Genomic DNA, 17,120 nt, shown 5'->3' on the forward strand with positions numbered 1-17,120 from the left:
TGTCATCGAATAGTACGAAGGGAAACACGTTTCGTAGTTGTTCGAAGCGGTAGACTGGTGTGCTCGTTCTTCGAATCCTTTACAAATAAGGTAGCAATAATATAAGTGGAAGTAGGTGAATGTTATGAATAAGACAAATAACGGAACATAGATAATAAGAAGATGTATTATAGATAAGAAAAATTCGAATTAAAGTGTCTACGACGTACAATAATATTATCCTAGGACGAAGAAGATCGCGCTATTCGATTTAAAAATTTTTTAAAGAATTGTGAATGAGAATGAAGAAGATAACGTGTGGATAACGTTCCTCTTTGTTCGATTAAAAGATTTGAAAGATAAACGAGTATAGCCAGGCATAAGGAAAAAAAGAAAAAAAGAAAGAAAAAAAGAAGAGGAGAAAGATAAACGATGACGACGAACAACTCGAGTACTCAGGATAAAAGAACTCATGGACGGAAGTCGAAATTTTGGGCATACATTCTTTGGCTCTTCGGTGGTCTTATCGGTGCTCATCATATTTATCTTGGCAGAGACGCTCATGCCTTCTTATATATTAGCACCTTTGGTGGTTATCTAGGACTCGGATGGTTCTGGGACATTTTTAAAATTCCATCCTACGTGGCCGATGCCAATGATGATCCAAATTTTATCGAACAGTTCAAACGTAAAGTTAGACTCAGCCGCAAGGTAATACGATAATTAACCGTTGCTGAATCAGCTTTAAGTTCGTTACAGATAACGATATCGTAATTTGATGTGTATGCAATATAACGAATGAAAAAACGAATAAACGAAATACGTTTCGAATTCTTCTTTTAGCCACCGTTTTCTACCGTACGATTCGCCGCTGGAAATGCAGTTGCTTATTTCTGGGCTGAAATTTATTGCAGTGCTATACCGCAGGATGAAATAAATGGGATTAATTTCCGACACTTGATAATTCTGACACCAGCAATCATCGCTCTAGGTAATATGTTTTTTTCATAAAACCGTATTTCCAATGTACTGTAATGTACATACTAACGTATACGTACTAAAAGTATACGTTTCAACACTTTAAAACTCGTTTACTTAATATTTATGAAAAATGGATTTTAAAACGATAAAAATTCACAAGGTCAGTTAAATAGTAACGTACGATAGCTTAAAAGGGTTCTCTTTTTACACGTTTGCAAGGGTTTACGCCATGAATTCTCATGGTCATAATTTTTATATGACTTTAGTGATCAAGGGCTCATGCAAAAGATAAAGATTTTCTACACGAGATCATTATTTTTAATTTTTGAAAAAAAATGTCATTTTATTCGTAGATAATTTTCAAGAGTAATTATTACGCGAGTAAAAGCCTGTTTTGAAAATCTGAAATAATGATCTCGTGTCAAAGACTCTTTATCTTTCAAATGAGCCCTTCATTTTCAAAATTAAACAAAATTGCCATCATGAAAATTCATGACGTAAATTCTGTTTTTAGATATTTTATTTCACTTTATCAAGGCGCAGTGGCGCTACTTCGAGTTCGCGTCAAAACAGTCGAATCTCCTTCTCCCACTATACGCTTACACAACGTGAATATCTGTTGCTTTGTATGTTTGAATAATCGATTCCGCGAAAAAAAAGAAGTCAGCATAATCCATAGCTCTTTGATGTAGCGAAAAAAAAACCATAAATAAATATACTACACAAGGGGATTCTGTTCCTATGCGTTTGCAACGCGTTTACGCCATGAATTATCACGACCATAATTTTTATTTTATTTCGATGATCAAAGGCTTATTCGAAAGATAAAAATTTGTTTTCTTATTCGAAATTATCCTTTCAAACTTTTGAAAAATGTTATTTTCTTTTTTAATTCTTTTTCTAATTTTTAAGAGTAATTTTCACGCAAGTTTCGAGATTCGGAAAAAATGATCTCGTGTAAAAAATCTTTATCTCTCGAATGAACTATTGATTATTAAAATTAGACAAAACTTGAGACAAGAAAAATTTATGGTTCAAACCCTTGGAACAATTTAGACTATAAGTATGCTTTTATCATTACACAATCGTATATTAAAAGAATGATGCGTGTGAGTTTCGTTTAATTTTTACTTGTCCATTTTCTTTGAATTAACAACTAAGCTACAAATTTTAAAATAATTATTGTTACAACGAATAAATTCAGTTAGACATATATCATTGATTATAATCAAGTAATGATAATTAACGCAATGTAATTCAAAATAACGTAATGTTTATCGCGCGTCTAGCTGTTAGTGATTTGTTTTTTATTGTTCTTTATTATTTTTTTTTTTTCAAAATTAGTGGATATGTTTCTCCAGTCCTCTCACGCATTACTTCTTTTAAAACATTTTAAGACACGGTTGTTTTTTTATAATGTCCGCCATTTTTGACTTTTCAATGTTTATATCGAAATATGTCATTCAATTATTTATTTATATATATATATATATATAAATTTATTGTTATTCCAATGGAAGTTGTAAAAAATAATGTTTGAGAAATAAGCTATGACCTGGCGTATAATGAAAATGATCATAATCAAGTTTCAATTACGACCTTGATTGTCCATTTTTTATTTTTAATCCAAGAGAAAATTCCAAGGGTTTCTACAGTTCCGTTAACTTAAACCCAGTTATTTTAGAATCATTTACGTACACTTTCATCAGACTCCAAGCAATAATTTATTCTTCAAGGGTTCGTCCTTTCTATACCTCTTCTCTTTCATATTAATTCTCATCCTGTATATATGAGCCACTCACTTGTAGAATCTACAAATGCAGACGTAGCTTTCATCCAACAACATATAAAGTGAATAAGATAAAATAGTCTTAGAATAATCCTTATAAATATTACAATTTCTGCATAATTAAGGAAGTTAATCGATTTGGCAAAAATTTTTTGAAAAAAATAAAAGTGTCAAATTTAGTGATCATTGTTTTTCAAAGAAAATCCATTATTATACATTTTTTATTAAAGATTTTTCGTAAAAATAAATAATAAATGTTCCGTTACTATTACAATTATTATTATTAGTTTATATAGATTGATTCTTTGACAACATAAATAATGTTTTTTTCGTGAGCAATATTCGAATTAAGTCAATTTGTTTTTAAGTTTTCATAATAATCATATTTAATAGGAGTTTAAATAAAAATCTTTTATTTTTTCTCTTGTCATAATTCTACCTGTAATATGTTATAATGGTCTATATATTTCAGACTTATTGATCTTCCTGCTATAGATTTTCTTATAATAATGGCATTAGATTCTAAATCTTCGTTAAAATTATATTTGAATTGAAGTCGTCATATTCTAATTTTATCCAGCAAATTTTAAGCTGATTCACTAATATCTTTGTAATTGTTACTTTTCTATTAATGATGAAAATGTTAAAATGTTTTGTTGAGAAAAAAATTCTTACGAATCGCTTGAATCATATTAAGTGACACTTTCTTTTTATTGATTTTGATTATATCTTATCAATTATCTGGTAAAAAAATGTTTTGAAATTTTTTCGCATGTGATTCGATAATGGTAAAAGCTGCATCATTAGGCAAATAACTAAGATCATTTATCAAAAATTTCATTTCAAATGATTCATCTCTTATTTCTGTACTTTGAATCAATAAGATACTACTAGATAATTTATCGTTATCATTAAGACCTTACTATTGCATTTGAATTGCATCATTGTAAAGATATTTATATTAGATTCAAATTTATAATTATTGAAATTGACTTCTGAAATAAATTATTTTTTATTCGTTGGCTAAACAAATTTTATCATGTAATGATATTAAATGACTTATATAAAATTAAAAATTAATTAGGAAATTAGGAACATTTATTATATAAATATAAGAAATGAGGACTCTATTAAGTGCTTTGACACTTAAATTTAAAAAATTTTAAAAGTGGAGCTAATCGATTTGATTTATGAACGGTTCATATGTATTTACGCGTATATAATATCCAATCAACTATACGAGACAGAAGACATAAATAAAACAATCACGTGTAATGCGTGGGATAAATGTATGGGGTTCCAGCTGTTGATTGATGAATGATAATCAATTGTTGAATTCAGAAACGAATTTACATAATTATGCAGGTTATTGTTAAAATTTGCTTCGACTTCCCACCCGAAAATTGTTTTATAATATTTGAAGAGTGTGAATACGCTCCTGATCTGATTCACGTCTTCCTCATATTGTTTACATTTCCTGATTCGTTTGGTCCTTGAACAGAACTATAAACACGACATATCGCCGGTACGCATTTGTTTAAGGATATGAATGCATATAAATTATAAATATAATTAATACATATAATAGCTAGTATATAAATTTCTGACAAAAAACAAGTTTTTATCGAAAATTATTATTTTATAATTATCTTATTAAAAATAATAATTAATGAATATATAGTTGTATATTGAATATTAAAAAATTTTATTTCTATTAAAAAAGATATATACATATTAAATATTATTTATTAAAATATTATATATTAAATATTATTTTTATAAAAATCAAAACATGTTTTGATTTCTATTAACATATATATATATATATATATATATATATAATATTATATATTAAATATTATTATTACAACAAAATAATTGATAAAAAATTTTATTTTCAATCACAAGTTTATATACTTTATATGTATTTTGTATAGTTTATATACTTCATATATCATTAAACAAACCAATAGTATGTCTGATCTAGCAAAGATTATCGCAAAACGCACGTAAACCATTAGCAAAGGAAATAACAATAAGAGATTAGATATGATCAGTTTATTCTAATGATATCCTGTTAATCATCAAAGGAGGAAAAACTTTTTAAATAAATAATAGTTTTCAGTATAGGAAATATAAAAATAAAACATACACTTCTAATCGCTTATCAACTTAAAATATACAGTTTTACTACTATCTTTCAAGGATTTTGAAGAATTAAAAAAATTATTTTCTTTTCATTTTGAAAATATATGTGTTCTTTATCATAGGTATAAAATATAAAAATAGGGATCAAATAAATTTTTCCTGACTTTAAATATTATTTCTACTATTTGGAAATAAAAAGAAAATTATTTGGAAGAAACTAGATATTATTGTTCATATTTGAAAAATAACAAATTCTTTTATTAAAATAAAATAATAAGCAAGTTCATTACCGTTTCTGGAGATATATAAACTTCTTCTACATTCACCTGTACATTCGTTTGACACTCGATATTCGATAAAACCCAACTACTTTGTTCTATTCTACTCTTTTGTACTCTCTATTCTATTCTATTCTGTTATACTCTGCTCTGTTATACTCTGTTCTCTATTTTGTTCTCTCCACACTTATGCCTAATTTTTATATTGTTTATCGTTTTTTTCATTCGTCCATTATCGCTTTTTTCATCCATATATATCTTTTAGGACGCAGAACTGCGTTCAGACAAAGTGTATTCAATCAAAATGCATTTAGACAAAGTGTGCCTAGACGTCGCTTAATTTCCGCACGTGCATAAACATTCATCTTTATCGCTCATATATTTTCGTTCATATATCGCTTATACTGCTAAGATTACGTTCGTATCTTATAAATACTATTCTTAGCATTATTTCAACATTTACACACACATATACACATACACACATAATATACGTACATATGTTATATATATATAATATTACATACATATAATACATACACACACACACGCACAAAATATGGTTTAATTTCTATTAAAATAATAAATAATATATAAATATTTACTAATTATGAAATAATAAGTATTCACTAATTATTAAATAATAAACTAGAAAATAATCGATAATTTATGCTATAATTGATCAAATAAAAAAAAAAAGCTGACGAAATTATTCAACTTTAAACCCATGATGCCTAAATTACGAATCTTTAATGCTTACTATTGTGCTAAATGTTTCATATTAGATTTTTATATTTCTAATATATAAAATATAAGACTAAACATTTTTCTAAAATTTAATAATATCACATAAAAGTTAAATCAATTAACATGAACAATTAGATAGAATCATCTGTACAAAGCTCATTAAAATTGTCCGAAAAAATTATCATACTTTTTTCGTATGAGTATTGCATGTCCTTGCATTTGGAACGATCAGAAAATCTAAGCATTAATTTACGCATACAATTTCTATATATTCCAAATATTTGATTCGACACTTTAAGATCCTATGTACATTTGACACAATTAAGTTTTAAACTTCTCTAGTTACTATTAACACGCTATGCAGGTTATCGACATTTTTCTTTTATACTACAAGACATTCAAGGTATTACAAGGTCATTCAACTAATTTAATATCGTACCGTTCGAAATCAATTCGTGCTAAACAGCATTGATATATTTTTGAAAGATAACTGGAGAGTTGTATAATCCAAATAGTATTTTCAAAAATTCGTTATGTTCGTCTAGAACGATAAAAACTGTATATCTATAACTATTCTCTTGAATTGACACATGCAAGAAACAATCTTTTAAATTAAAAGCAATTTAATTTCAAAAATAAAATAGCTCCTAATTTTCTAATCGATCGTCGATCAATGGAATAACATATCTATCTTTAACAATTTTCTTTCTATTTACTTCTATTTAATTCTATTTAACAATTTTCTTTCTATTCTTTCTATTTAATTGACGATAATCTACGCACACACGAATACTGCCATCTCTTTTCTTTATGACTGCAATAAGACTTACATCTTGCGAAATATTTGGCTTTACAATTCAGTTTCATAATCTATTTACCAATCTATTCGTTTAGTTGCTGTCTTTTCATCAATATAAATCGTCGTGCATACCGATATATGGGTAAATCGTTTTTAATTATTTCCATTTTTATATCGACCTGCTTAAACGAATGTGGCCCATAATATTCTATCATCTCTATTCATTAGATCTCATTTAACATCGACATCCTTTATTTAAATTAATTGAGTTTTTAAGGTCTTTACTGTCTTTGTTGTCTGGATGAAAAATGTCTATGCAAAATATGCCATATCTGACTTGAACGTGATATTGAACATACGCAGAGACTTCTTTGAATTCGCGCTAACAATGCGATAATGAACATGTTTCCAATTGTTATAATTGTTACAACAGACTTATAAATACGATTGTACGATTTACATACCATATTACGCTCGTTCGTTCGATTCGTCTTGCTTTTCTTTGCACAATTCGAAGCCACATGGCCGAATTCACCCCATCGTCAATATTTCATGCCTTTCTTTTCTTAATTTATTTAACCGCACCATTACTGCAATAATTGTAACACCATCTATTTCCAAACTTTTTCTCCCGTACACGTGACATCATCTTTTCTAATTCTTTCGTCGATCTCTCAGCCTAATTTCTCAGTGTCTTGTTATTCACATTATGATTGCTGTGATCTTGGTTCCTCATACTGCTCTTTGTTGCATTAATCTGTTCCGCAATTTTTTGATGTTCTGTGCACCGTATAACATCTTTATTCACTATATCATCTTGAATACTTTTTATAATATATTGAATTTGTAATACATTGAATTTTTAATTCTACCATGATGTTCACGTGACTGCTTATTTTTATCATTCTGTATATATATTCGTAACAAGATTCATCATTACTTTTTCGAATTAATTCCGCATGAACTTGTTTGCTATTGATGGTTCTGTCAAACTTCTTGATCAGTGACCCTATTTAAAAACCAGCACATTACACCGATCCTTGCAGTAATCTCTTGGCGAAGATTATTTTCTACTCTTTTTCTTATAATATATATTATATAATATTATAAGGTAAATTTCAATCACTTCTTTAAAGTCTTTTAGTCAATATATTAAATCTCAAAAAGCTTCTTTTCTCCTTTTTCCTGCTTATAAGAAATGCTAAATGTTGCTAGTGGATAGGTGATTCTAGGAGTTAATATCAAGAATAATTAAAGATATGGGTAACGGCTCCGGAGACAAATAAACGAGAACAGAGGCTAAAATGAGGAATTGCCGATAGAATGATCAACCGATCGCATTTCTTCTCTTATTGCTTATTATTTCTTTAGTAACGCGAAGCTGCACGTGTATTTGCACTTGCTAGTATCGGGTTTCTTTGAACAGATAACTCTACAATATAATCCATAGATATACGGAATATCCCTTCTAAAGATAATCACCTAAAAAGTAAATCATATTCAGTTGTTACGATACAAAAAATATTTTATATGTAATTGGAATGATATCAAATGACGAATAAAAAATGAAATAAAAATATATATATTCTTGTGATAAGTCATTTTTCAAGGTCGCTGACGTTTTTGTTTGTATACAACTAAGTGTATATTTTTTCCTAACATATCGTAGCTAATATTAAAAAGCTTTCATATATGTGTAATGACATGTCCTGACGTAACGGAAATAATTAATCTTGGAAATAATTTTTAATATTTAATTTGAATTTTGGGATTAAAAATCACATCAGAGACATGTCATTGTACATGCCTGAATATGTCAGCTACGATATACAAAGAAAAAAATATCTACTTATATGGGGAAAAAGAAAAATTAGCGACTATGGCAGGAAAATATTTTTTACAGCGTATTCATAGTTTGATATCGTTCAAATTGCGTACAAAATATTTTTTCTATCGTTACAAATAAAGATTTAAGTGACTCTCTATAGATTGGAGATCTTCGTTTGACAAAAATTTATAAAAATCAGAATTAATCTAAAATAAATGTTTTATTATTTAACAGGAGTTTGGACAGTTGGAAACATTGGTAGAGAAGAGGGTACCATATGGGCAGCACTTGTTGCAGCTTATCTCGTTTATCCAATTTTATATTACATCGGCGATGACACCCTTTGGGTATTTCTCATGGTACTTGCATCGAATTTAGCATTCGACACATTCAGCAAACGATGGAATTTAAAACCAAAAAAGAAGCAAAGATGGATCAAAAGAATGCTAGTTCTATTCTTAGCTATTAGTTTATACTTTTCATTAATAGGTAGTTACTTATACTTCAACGCTGTAATCACGGACAGCGAAAATGAAGAAATTAAATTGTCGGATGCGATTGGACACTTCTTTACTTCACCTATTTGGCTTGATCTTAAGGTTTGTCTCTAACGTATTCTTTAACGATAGAAAAAAGTATTGTAAACATATATGCCTAAATATATGTTTATATAATATAACATTTTTTCTTTTTTATTTCATATTCCTAGGCGAGTTTGAAAGCAACTTGGAATCAAGCGGTTCATCAAGGATTTTGGGCAACGTGGGCTCAAATCGTGGATCTATCTGATCCACGAGGTGAAATAAACGCTTATAAGGTATAATTTTTTATACGATATACAAAATCAATATATGCTCTAGAACATTCCAAAGAAAATAATAATTATAAGATTTCTTTTTGCTAATTTGAAAACTTAAAATCATTTCTGTTGAAAAGATTATTTTTATATTAAAAAACATTCTGTGTAATATTTTTGATACTACGAAAAAATATACATCGTTTTTTTCTCATCGCAGGTCCTTGGTCTATCTCAAACGGCTTCGCAAAGCGAAATTACGACTAGATGGAGAACTCTTTCGAGGGATAATCATCCAGATAAAATTAAGGGTACAAAAGAGGAGAGGCGAAAGGCTCAAGAAAAGTTTATGGAAATACAGCAGGCCTATGAAATACTATCTAAGGCTAAAAATCGAAGGCAACGTCGAAATCGAAGATCGGAATGAAGAATTCTTGAGATCAAACTGCTTTCAATGTCAAACGAGACGTTTATTTAAACAATCGTGTTATCATCATAGTAGTCCATACAAAAGTTTCATACCGCACGTACTTAAAAGAAGTTTAACATCATTCATTAAGAGTAAACACTCGTTCGGGCAATTCGCCAAACGGCTTTCCTCGGCGTCGTTGCTCTCAGGATAAATATTTAAACGTTCAAGGACAATGTGACTCCTCGTTTTCGCACTTTTGGTGATCGACGTAAAACGTAATTCCAGCATTTCCATCCAGTTTATCATCCCACAAAAAATTTTCAACGAGTGCCTCAGACCGCATCGAAGCGATCGATTAAGAACGTTGATAATCTAAAAATATAAAGCTCCGACCGGCTCGAAAAATGTTTATAAGCTTTGACCACGGCTTCGTGGCGTTTACGTCGAAACACACACAATTTTAAACGGCGATCGTAAAACGTGGAAACACTTTGGGAATCCTCGTAGAATTTGAAGGAACTCCCTTTGATCTTTGATCTTTAATTTTACCACCATAAACTCTCTGCTCGTGGACGATAAAACCGGTCAGCTATTTTTGAAGTAAAAAAAGCTATCATACCTACGAGCTACTCGACTCGACAAGGTCGTCGCGTTTAAGAAAGATAATACAACGTTAACACAATGTGATTTTCTCTTTCCTTTCAATGGAATTTTGCGGACCGATCAACTACTTGCTTTTCTTTTTCGTTCTCGGTGGCTTCACGATGGTACTTTCGATTCTTTCCGCGAAACTCGCGCCACACTTTTCGCCGGTTTTCTCCATGAAATCTTGCGGCGAGACTAGGGTGATCCTAAAAAAAAAAAAAGAAAAAAAAGGAATGAGGAAAATGATGACCACGATAGGACGTTTGCGTCTGATCATATTTTTTCTTTTTTTTTCTATTTTTATACGACGAAAAATCAAAAAAACGTTGTTGTTTCGATTCAAGTTACCAGTTCGTACCTTAACTGTGGTACACTGAGAGGTCGAAGAAGACTCTTGACGACTGGTGGCACTTGACCGTTCTTTGGCAACGCAGGACTACTTGCGCAGAGAGCTGCACTCGTCAATTGCGAAACCAAGGAAAAGGAACTTCGGTCGGGACCCGAACTCGTTCGAAATACTTTTCTAATCCTCGATTTCAAACCCGTCGAGGAGGTTGGTAACGGTGTTGTTGGAATAGGCGTTACCTGTGATACAAATGAAAGTTTTTCTTTAATAAGAATGAGTGCTTAAAGATCAAAACAAAAGTTTAAGTATTTTGCACTATTAATAAAATGATAATAAAAATACCTATATTATCACTATTATTATTATTGTTAATAATTTAATTTTTAATAAAAATTAATTATTTTTTTTTTAATATAGGTATTTTTATTAATGATAACATTGTGTTTTCTTATTAGTAATAAAAATGTAAATAATTTTATTATAATATCGTTGTATAGAAATAGATTTTTTAATATTTCGAAAAGAAAAATCTATTTTTTATAATGATCAATTTAATGATACACATTGGACTTATTCGATTAATTTTAATATTAATTATTATAATGTATATGTAGATAACAATAAATGCGTACAAGTAAATTCGAGCATTTCTGTTTTATCTTACGAACCAACGTACCTTTCCCTGAAGAACCTTTGCTGCCAATTCTGGTTCACTACCCCAACGACACGATGTTGTTCTCTCTAATAAACGATGTCTTGCGAATCTCTCGATTACTTCGGCACAAACGTATCTCCCACAAAATCTTGCCCATTGCTCGGCTCTTAATCCTCTTCCATGATCACGTAATGTGGGGTTTGCTCCTACGATATAAAAAATAATAAGAAGAAGAAATAATAAAAAAATATTATAATAATGGATATTGAATTTAATTATGAGTCAATCAATTATTGATAACGATTAAAGGAACTCTTAAGATAACATTTTTGTCTTTGACGTCAAACATTCGTATATTTGTATTTTAACTTTCATTTTATCTTCGTTTGCTTAATTCAACAAGCTAATCCAACATTTTATTGTTACATTATTCCTTCATTATCATAAAATTTGTTCATGGCAATTTGCAATTTCTATTTTTTAAATATAATATATAGTATTACTTAAATTTATTTTGAAATAGATTTGAATAAGCAAGAAATGAACTATATAATAATTACAGAAATTCTCCCATTTTATTTTATTATGTTTTTGTAATAATTTTTCATGTTACGTGAAGCTATAACGATAACATGGAGTATTTTTATTATCTTTGCGTTTTTATTTCTTATTTGTTTTATAATATCACAAATATTTAAAATATGGCAATTATAAAGCGTTGAACAAGAAATATGCATTATGTAGAACAAAAAATAAATAAAATATATTAGTGATTATAAATCGGATGACTTTCAAATCTTGACTTGGAAGTAGAACCAATATTATTCGTCAGACATCCCATATAAATATTAGTATAAATAATAATTTATAAATAAATTCATACATCAAAGAGGAAGGAATGCTACATTAAAAGGAATTTGCTAGAAAACTGTGTACTATAAAAAAGAAACTCTTAATCGTTTCATGGAAAGATACTTTTTTTCATGTCCCTGAAGTACGATCTTACTCATCATTCTCTATTTTAGGAAATTATTTGATGGAAAATGTCCATTTATGTTTAACTTGAAACGCAAACTATTTATTTACATATAAAATTATATTAAACATATATATAAAATACACATATATATATATATATGTATGTACGTACGTATGTATATATAAAAATACTGTATCTCGTAACGATTTGAAAGTTCAAAATCTTTTTTTTTTTCTTTTTTCATTGAATAAAACGTTTTAAAATGAAAAATTAATTGTTAATTTCTATTTGAAGATAAATGTTTATTAGTTTCACGTTATATAATTTTTTTTTTAAAGAATATAAGAATTTTGAATCACCAACCTGCGAAGAGTAATATTTTAGCGCATTTCGTTCGTCCTTGAAGGGCTGCCTTCATAAGAGGCGTGAATCCCAATGTGTTTCTCGCATCGACCTCGATGTCGGGACACCTTTGAAGAAGAACGTTCAAGCACTCGGTTTGACCTACGATATGAAGAAATAAATAAAAAAAAAGCCTACTTTAGTCTGCATGCAATGAATCACAGGAATATATGGACAGTTTTTGAAACGGAATGCTTAACTGTTTGTAATCTAAACAAAATGCACTAAATTTTGTGAGCAAATATAAACAGATATCTAAAGAGTAAAAAGATTCGAGTTCGTTTACTTTCTCTCTTATTTTAGATTTACCAAAAAGTTTTTATCTACTTATATGAAAAATATACAGTCATATTTAAATAAAACTTCATTTTTTATTCTATATTATTCCAAGAATATTATAACATGTTTGCCAATCTATTTTCAAATGAATCTTGTGAATTCTATTTTTGTGTGTGTCGAAAAAAGACGCTATATATTCTTTATGAGATACTTGCTTATAAGTAAAAAATGTTTATAAATATTAGTCAAATAAAAATATCAAAAACGAAAAAAGAAATGAAAATTAATGCTGATTGGAGTAACAAGGGTTAAAAAATATTTTTAAAAATATATATATAAATAGAACGTGCAGAATCTTTTGGTAAACTTAATGCATTCGACGATTTTAATTAATAACTAAATTTTATAAAAAAAGAGCTTAAAAAAAATTGTAAAAAGTTTATATTCATTTCTTTTTTACCGCTAATATAACATATCACTTTTCCTTGATCTAAAAATATTTTTTAAATTCGTGGAAAATGCCTGAACATTTCTACGATGTATTATGATTTAATGAATAAGTATGTAGATATATATATATGTATATATGAATATGTATACGACGATGGTAGACTCGGTAACACGCGCACGAAACGAAGGCAGATTTTTCAGTGCACGTCATCACGTACCACGCAAGTGTCGAGTACTCCAAAGTCAGTTATTTTCGGTAACGTTGGTTAGCATTGCCTACACACATACGAGACTTTGGCATTAGCCTCAAGTCGCGTTCCAAGCATTTTCTAATCGACTTTTCGCCGACTGTTTATAAAATTTCGAAAGGTACGAGCAAAGCGAGTAGGCTCTTGAAGTTTAACAGATTCTACCGACAGAACTCTCTGACAAATTTACGAAAAATTTGGTAATTCAACGAGTTCTCATGAACTCGATAAATTTTCGCAAACAATCATTAAGAGAATCATCGATATATACGTGCAGAATAGATCGTATTAATAAAAGTAAATATTAATTAAAGATTTAGAGAACAAAGAGGCAAATTATCAAGTTTTTCATTTTGAAAAATGTAATATATAAATCATCCGATATTATTTAGATACCTAGAATATTTACGTATACTAGGATTAAATAAGACAAACATAAAGAATATTTATATCATTCAATATTATTGATATATCCAGAATATTTACATATACGAGTTTTAAGTAAGACAAGTACAGTGAATCTATCGTTTGCTTTGTTCTTTACGATTCAATGATGTTATTACAAACAAATGCAATTCATTGTACAAACTACTTCTATAGTTGTTAAAATCAAAATAAATAAGACAGTACAACTTGCAGTAAATATTGGAAATGTAAATAAAGAGAAAATACATCTACGAAAAAATACGTATGCAGAACGAATTACATTAATTATGATAAGTGTGTTAAACTCCGGAAAACAGAAAAGAAAACAATCAAGACCTCTAATTTGAAATTAATTTAAAAAAATGATCGAACATTATTTATTTAAAGTACTTGAGATTGCATACGTATATAAGCCTTGAATAAGACAAAGATAGTAAACTATGATCTAACGCTTGCTTCTTTGTTCTCTAGGATTCAATAAATAGTGCTATGAATATACGCAGTTCATTATACGAACTGTTCCTATAGTTGTTACAATGAAAATGACTGAGACAGGAACTTGCAACAAATATTTAAAATATAAATAAAAAGAAAACAAATCTAGTATGCGGAATGGATTACGTTAATTATAATAAATATATTGAATCACAAGAAACGGAAAAGAAAACAATTAAGACTTCTAATTTGATATTAATTTAAAAAAAAGATCGAACATTATTTATTCAAAGTACTTAAGATCGCATACGTATATAAGCCTTGAGTAAGACAAAGATAGTAAACTATGATCTAGCATTTACATTTTTGTTCTCTAAGGTTTATAATGGTACTATAAACACTCACAATTCATTATACAAATTGCTTCTATAATTATTACAATGAAAATAACTAAGACAGGAACTTGCAGTAAATATTAAAAATGTAAATAAAAAGAAGACAAATGTAGGAAAAAAATATGTGTGCAGAATGGATTACGTTAATTGTGATAAATGTGTTAAATTCCGGAAAACAAAAAGGAAAACGATCAAGACTTCTAATTTGAAATTAATTTAAAAAAAACGATCGAAAATTATTTATTCAAAGTATTTGAGATCGTATACTATGTAATGAATGTATGTAAGACGAGTATGACAAAGATAGGAAACTATGATCTAGCGATTGCATGTTCGTTCTCTATGATTCAACAATATTACTATGGAACATGCAATCCACTTCATTGTTACAATAGGAAGAACCAGGACAGGAACTTGTAGCAAATGTTGAAAATGTAAATGAAAAAAAAAAAAAGAAAGAAATAAAGAGAAACCAGAAAAAATCTGAAAAAATAAGAAACAATTTTTATTTGTTAAATCGAAAGAAACAAATAATTTTCATTTTAATCTACTCACCAGCTTGAGCCGCGAAATGAAGTGGCGTGTTGCCTTCGTTGTCAGGAAGGTTAGGATCAGCACCCTCGAAGGACAGTGCCAGTTCCAACATCGCCGCAGCACCGTTTCCAGCCATGTAGCTTATAGCCGTCTACAAACATGAACATATAATCACGACGTTAGTTGATTTTCTTAACGGACAAATTGATATGCCAGAAGAAGTGCCGTGACGCGAGAGAAGCCGGACGCTTTCGAACGTGACGTAAACATCGGGCGTGGGCAATACTATGATTTCAACAGTTTCATATTAATAATTACCTTTATAAATAATCATAAAACAAAATATAAATAATCAAACAATAATGAACTAAACGTAATTGTTAGGTTTTCCCTTCTTTGAAAAATAATCTGTTCAAGATTATTTTTTATTTATATTTATTGAATTCTTCTTACTCGGAGAATCCTCGATTATTAATTTTCTTTTTCTTTTATTACCAATTAATAATATTTGATATTTTATGTATCGTTTATATCATGACTCATTCATTTTTCAACTTTCTTCTTTTGGACTTTTAATCTTTCTTATTTATTTCATTATTTTTCTAATTGAATTTAAAAACGATTACGAAAACTTTTGTTTCTATTAAAACATTTAGAAGACGTCTAGAATTGATAAGGCTAGGGCGACTAATAAAAATTAAATTATCGTGATTTTTTCTCCTAATGAGAATTACACATCTAACGAAATATGATGATTGTCTAAAAAGAAAGAAAAAACTGTAAAAAAAGAGAAAGAGAGAGAGACAGAAAGTTATAAATATTGAATTGAAATATTTTTATAAAAACAAAATAGATTTTTGTAACTCTATTAACCAGATTGTTGTTAAATTTAATTGCAAAAATAATTAAAGAAAAAAACAGCTCAACAAATTACAGCAGTCGATGTCGAAATGTTTAATTAAAAAGAAAAAAGAAAAAAAAAGAAGAGGGAAAGAAAGAAAGAAAAAATCAACTATAGTCCCGATATAAATTCGTTTGTTATATTATCGTATTGTTCTATTTTAAATTAAAACGACGTAGTTTTAAATGTTAAAATAGCAAACATTTGAAAAGATGACGGCAAATTCACAGCAGGTTAATCTCAGAAAATACGTAACGCTTATCCACATACACACTAGATTCTCTCTTTCTCTCTCTCTCTCTCTCTCTCTCTCTCTCTCTTTTTCTGTGTGTATGATGTGTATGTAAGAGAAAGACAAAGACAAAGAGAGAGAGAGAGAGAGAAAGAGAGAGATTCTGTTGCAAGAAAAATAAGTGTTTGTGATTTCTAAAGAGAAAGAAAAAGAGAGAGAGAGAGAGGAAAACGGAAAAAAAACAGACGATACAACACATGTCATCGGTTTCATTCTGTAACGTTGATCTCGACAAGACACATAATGGACTATCCGTTGAGGATCAATTTATTAAGTGGGCACTGACGTTCGTGCGATCGTCCCAACGTTATTACTTCACTTGCGTCATTGTACACCACATGGAAATACACACTAGTAGGTGCTAAGCACGGAACGA

General features: G+C 29.0%; 2 protein-coding genes and 1 long non-coding RNA gene across 8 annotated transcripts in view; 1 reads left to right on the plus strand and 2 right to left on the minus strand.

Moving 5' to 3' along the window:
* On the plus strand, window positions 1-10,146 carry LOC127067843 (dnaJ homolog subfamily C member 22). Its single transcript, XM_051003226.1, has 5 exons — window positions 1-690; window positions 823-970; window positions 8,784-9,148; window positions 9,259-9,366; window positions 9,566-10,146. The coding sequence occupies exons 1-5, from the start codon at window positions 412-414 to the stop codon at window positions 9,770-9,772; spliced, it is 1,107 nt and encodes a 368-aa protein (XP_050859183.1). The 5' UTR covers window positions 1-411; the 3' UTR covers window positions 9,773-10,146.
* LOC127067842 (uncharacterized) overlaps window positions 9,792-17,120 on the minus strand; it is a 22,656-nt gene continuing 15,327 nt past the window's right edge. For all 6 annotated transcript variants that reach the window (XM_051003223.1, XM_051003221.1, XM_051003222.1 and 3 more), the window contains 5 exons: window positions 15,573-15,702; window positions 12,746-12,886; window positions 11,425-11,609; window positions 10,761-10,987; window positions 9,792-10,608 (listed from right to left, as the gene is read on the minus strand). In XM_051003223.1, the coding sequence (XP_050859180.1) occupies window positions 10,485-10,608; window positions 10,761-10,987; window positions 11,425-11,609; window positions 12,746-12,886; window positions 15,573-15,702 (807 nt within the window). In that variant the 3' untranslated portion in view covers window positions 9,792-10,484. The remainder of the gene's footprint in view (window positions 10,609-10,760; window positions 10,988-11,424; window positions 11,610-12,745; window positions 12,887-15,572; window positions 15,703-17,120) is intronic.
* Window positions 13,488-15,566, minus strand: LOC127067844 (uncharacterized). The gene is made up of 2 exons (XR_007782762.1): window positions 15,216-15,566; window positions 13,488-14,523 (listed from the first exon to the last, which is right to left on the minus strand). It is a non-coding gene; the product is annotated as an uncharacterized LOC127067844 (long non-coding RNA).

Source organism: Vespula vulgaris, chromosome 11, assembly GCF_905475345.1.
Source record: "Vespula vulgaris chromosome 11, iyVesVulg1.1, whole genome shotgun sequence".
NCBI classification, from domain to species: Eukaryota; Metazoa; Arthropoda; class Insecta; order Hymenoptera; family Vespidae; genus Vespula; species Vespula vulgaris.

Bases quoted from the DNA above. Each gene is read 5' to 3' on its own strand.
- LOC127067843 (XM_051003226.1), top strand. From the start codon at position 412: ATGACGACGAACAACTCGAGTACTCAGGATAAAAGAACTCATGGACGG. The intron at 691-822 runs GTAATACGATAA...TTCTTCTTTTAG, and splicing joins AAGTTAGACTCAGCCGCAAG to CCACCGTTTTCTACCGTACG. The intron at 9,149-9,258 runs GTTTGTCTCTAA...TCATATTCCTAG, and splicing joins CTATTTGGCTTGATCTTAAG to GCGAGTTTGAAAGCAACTTG.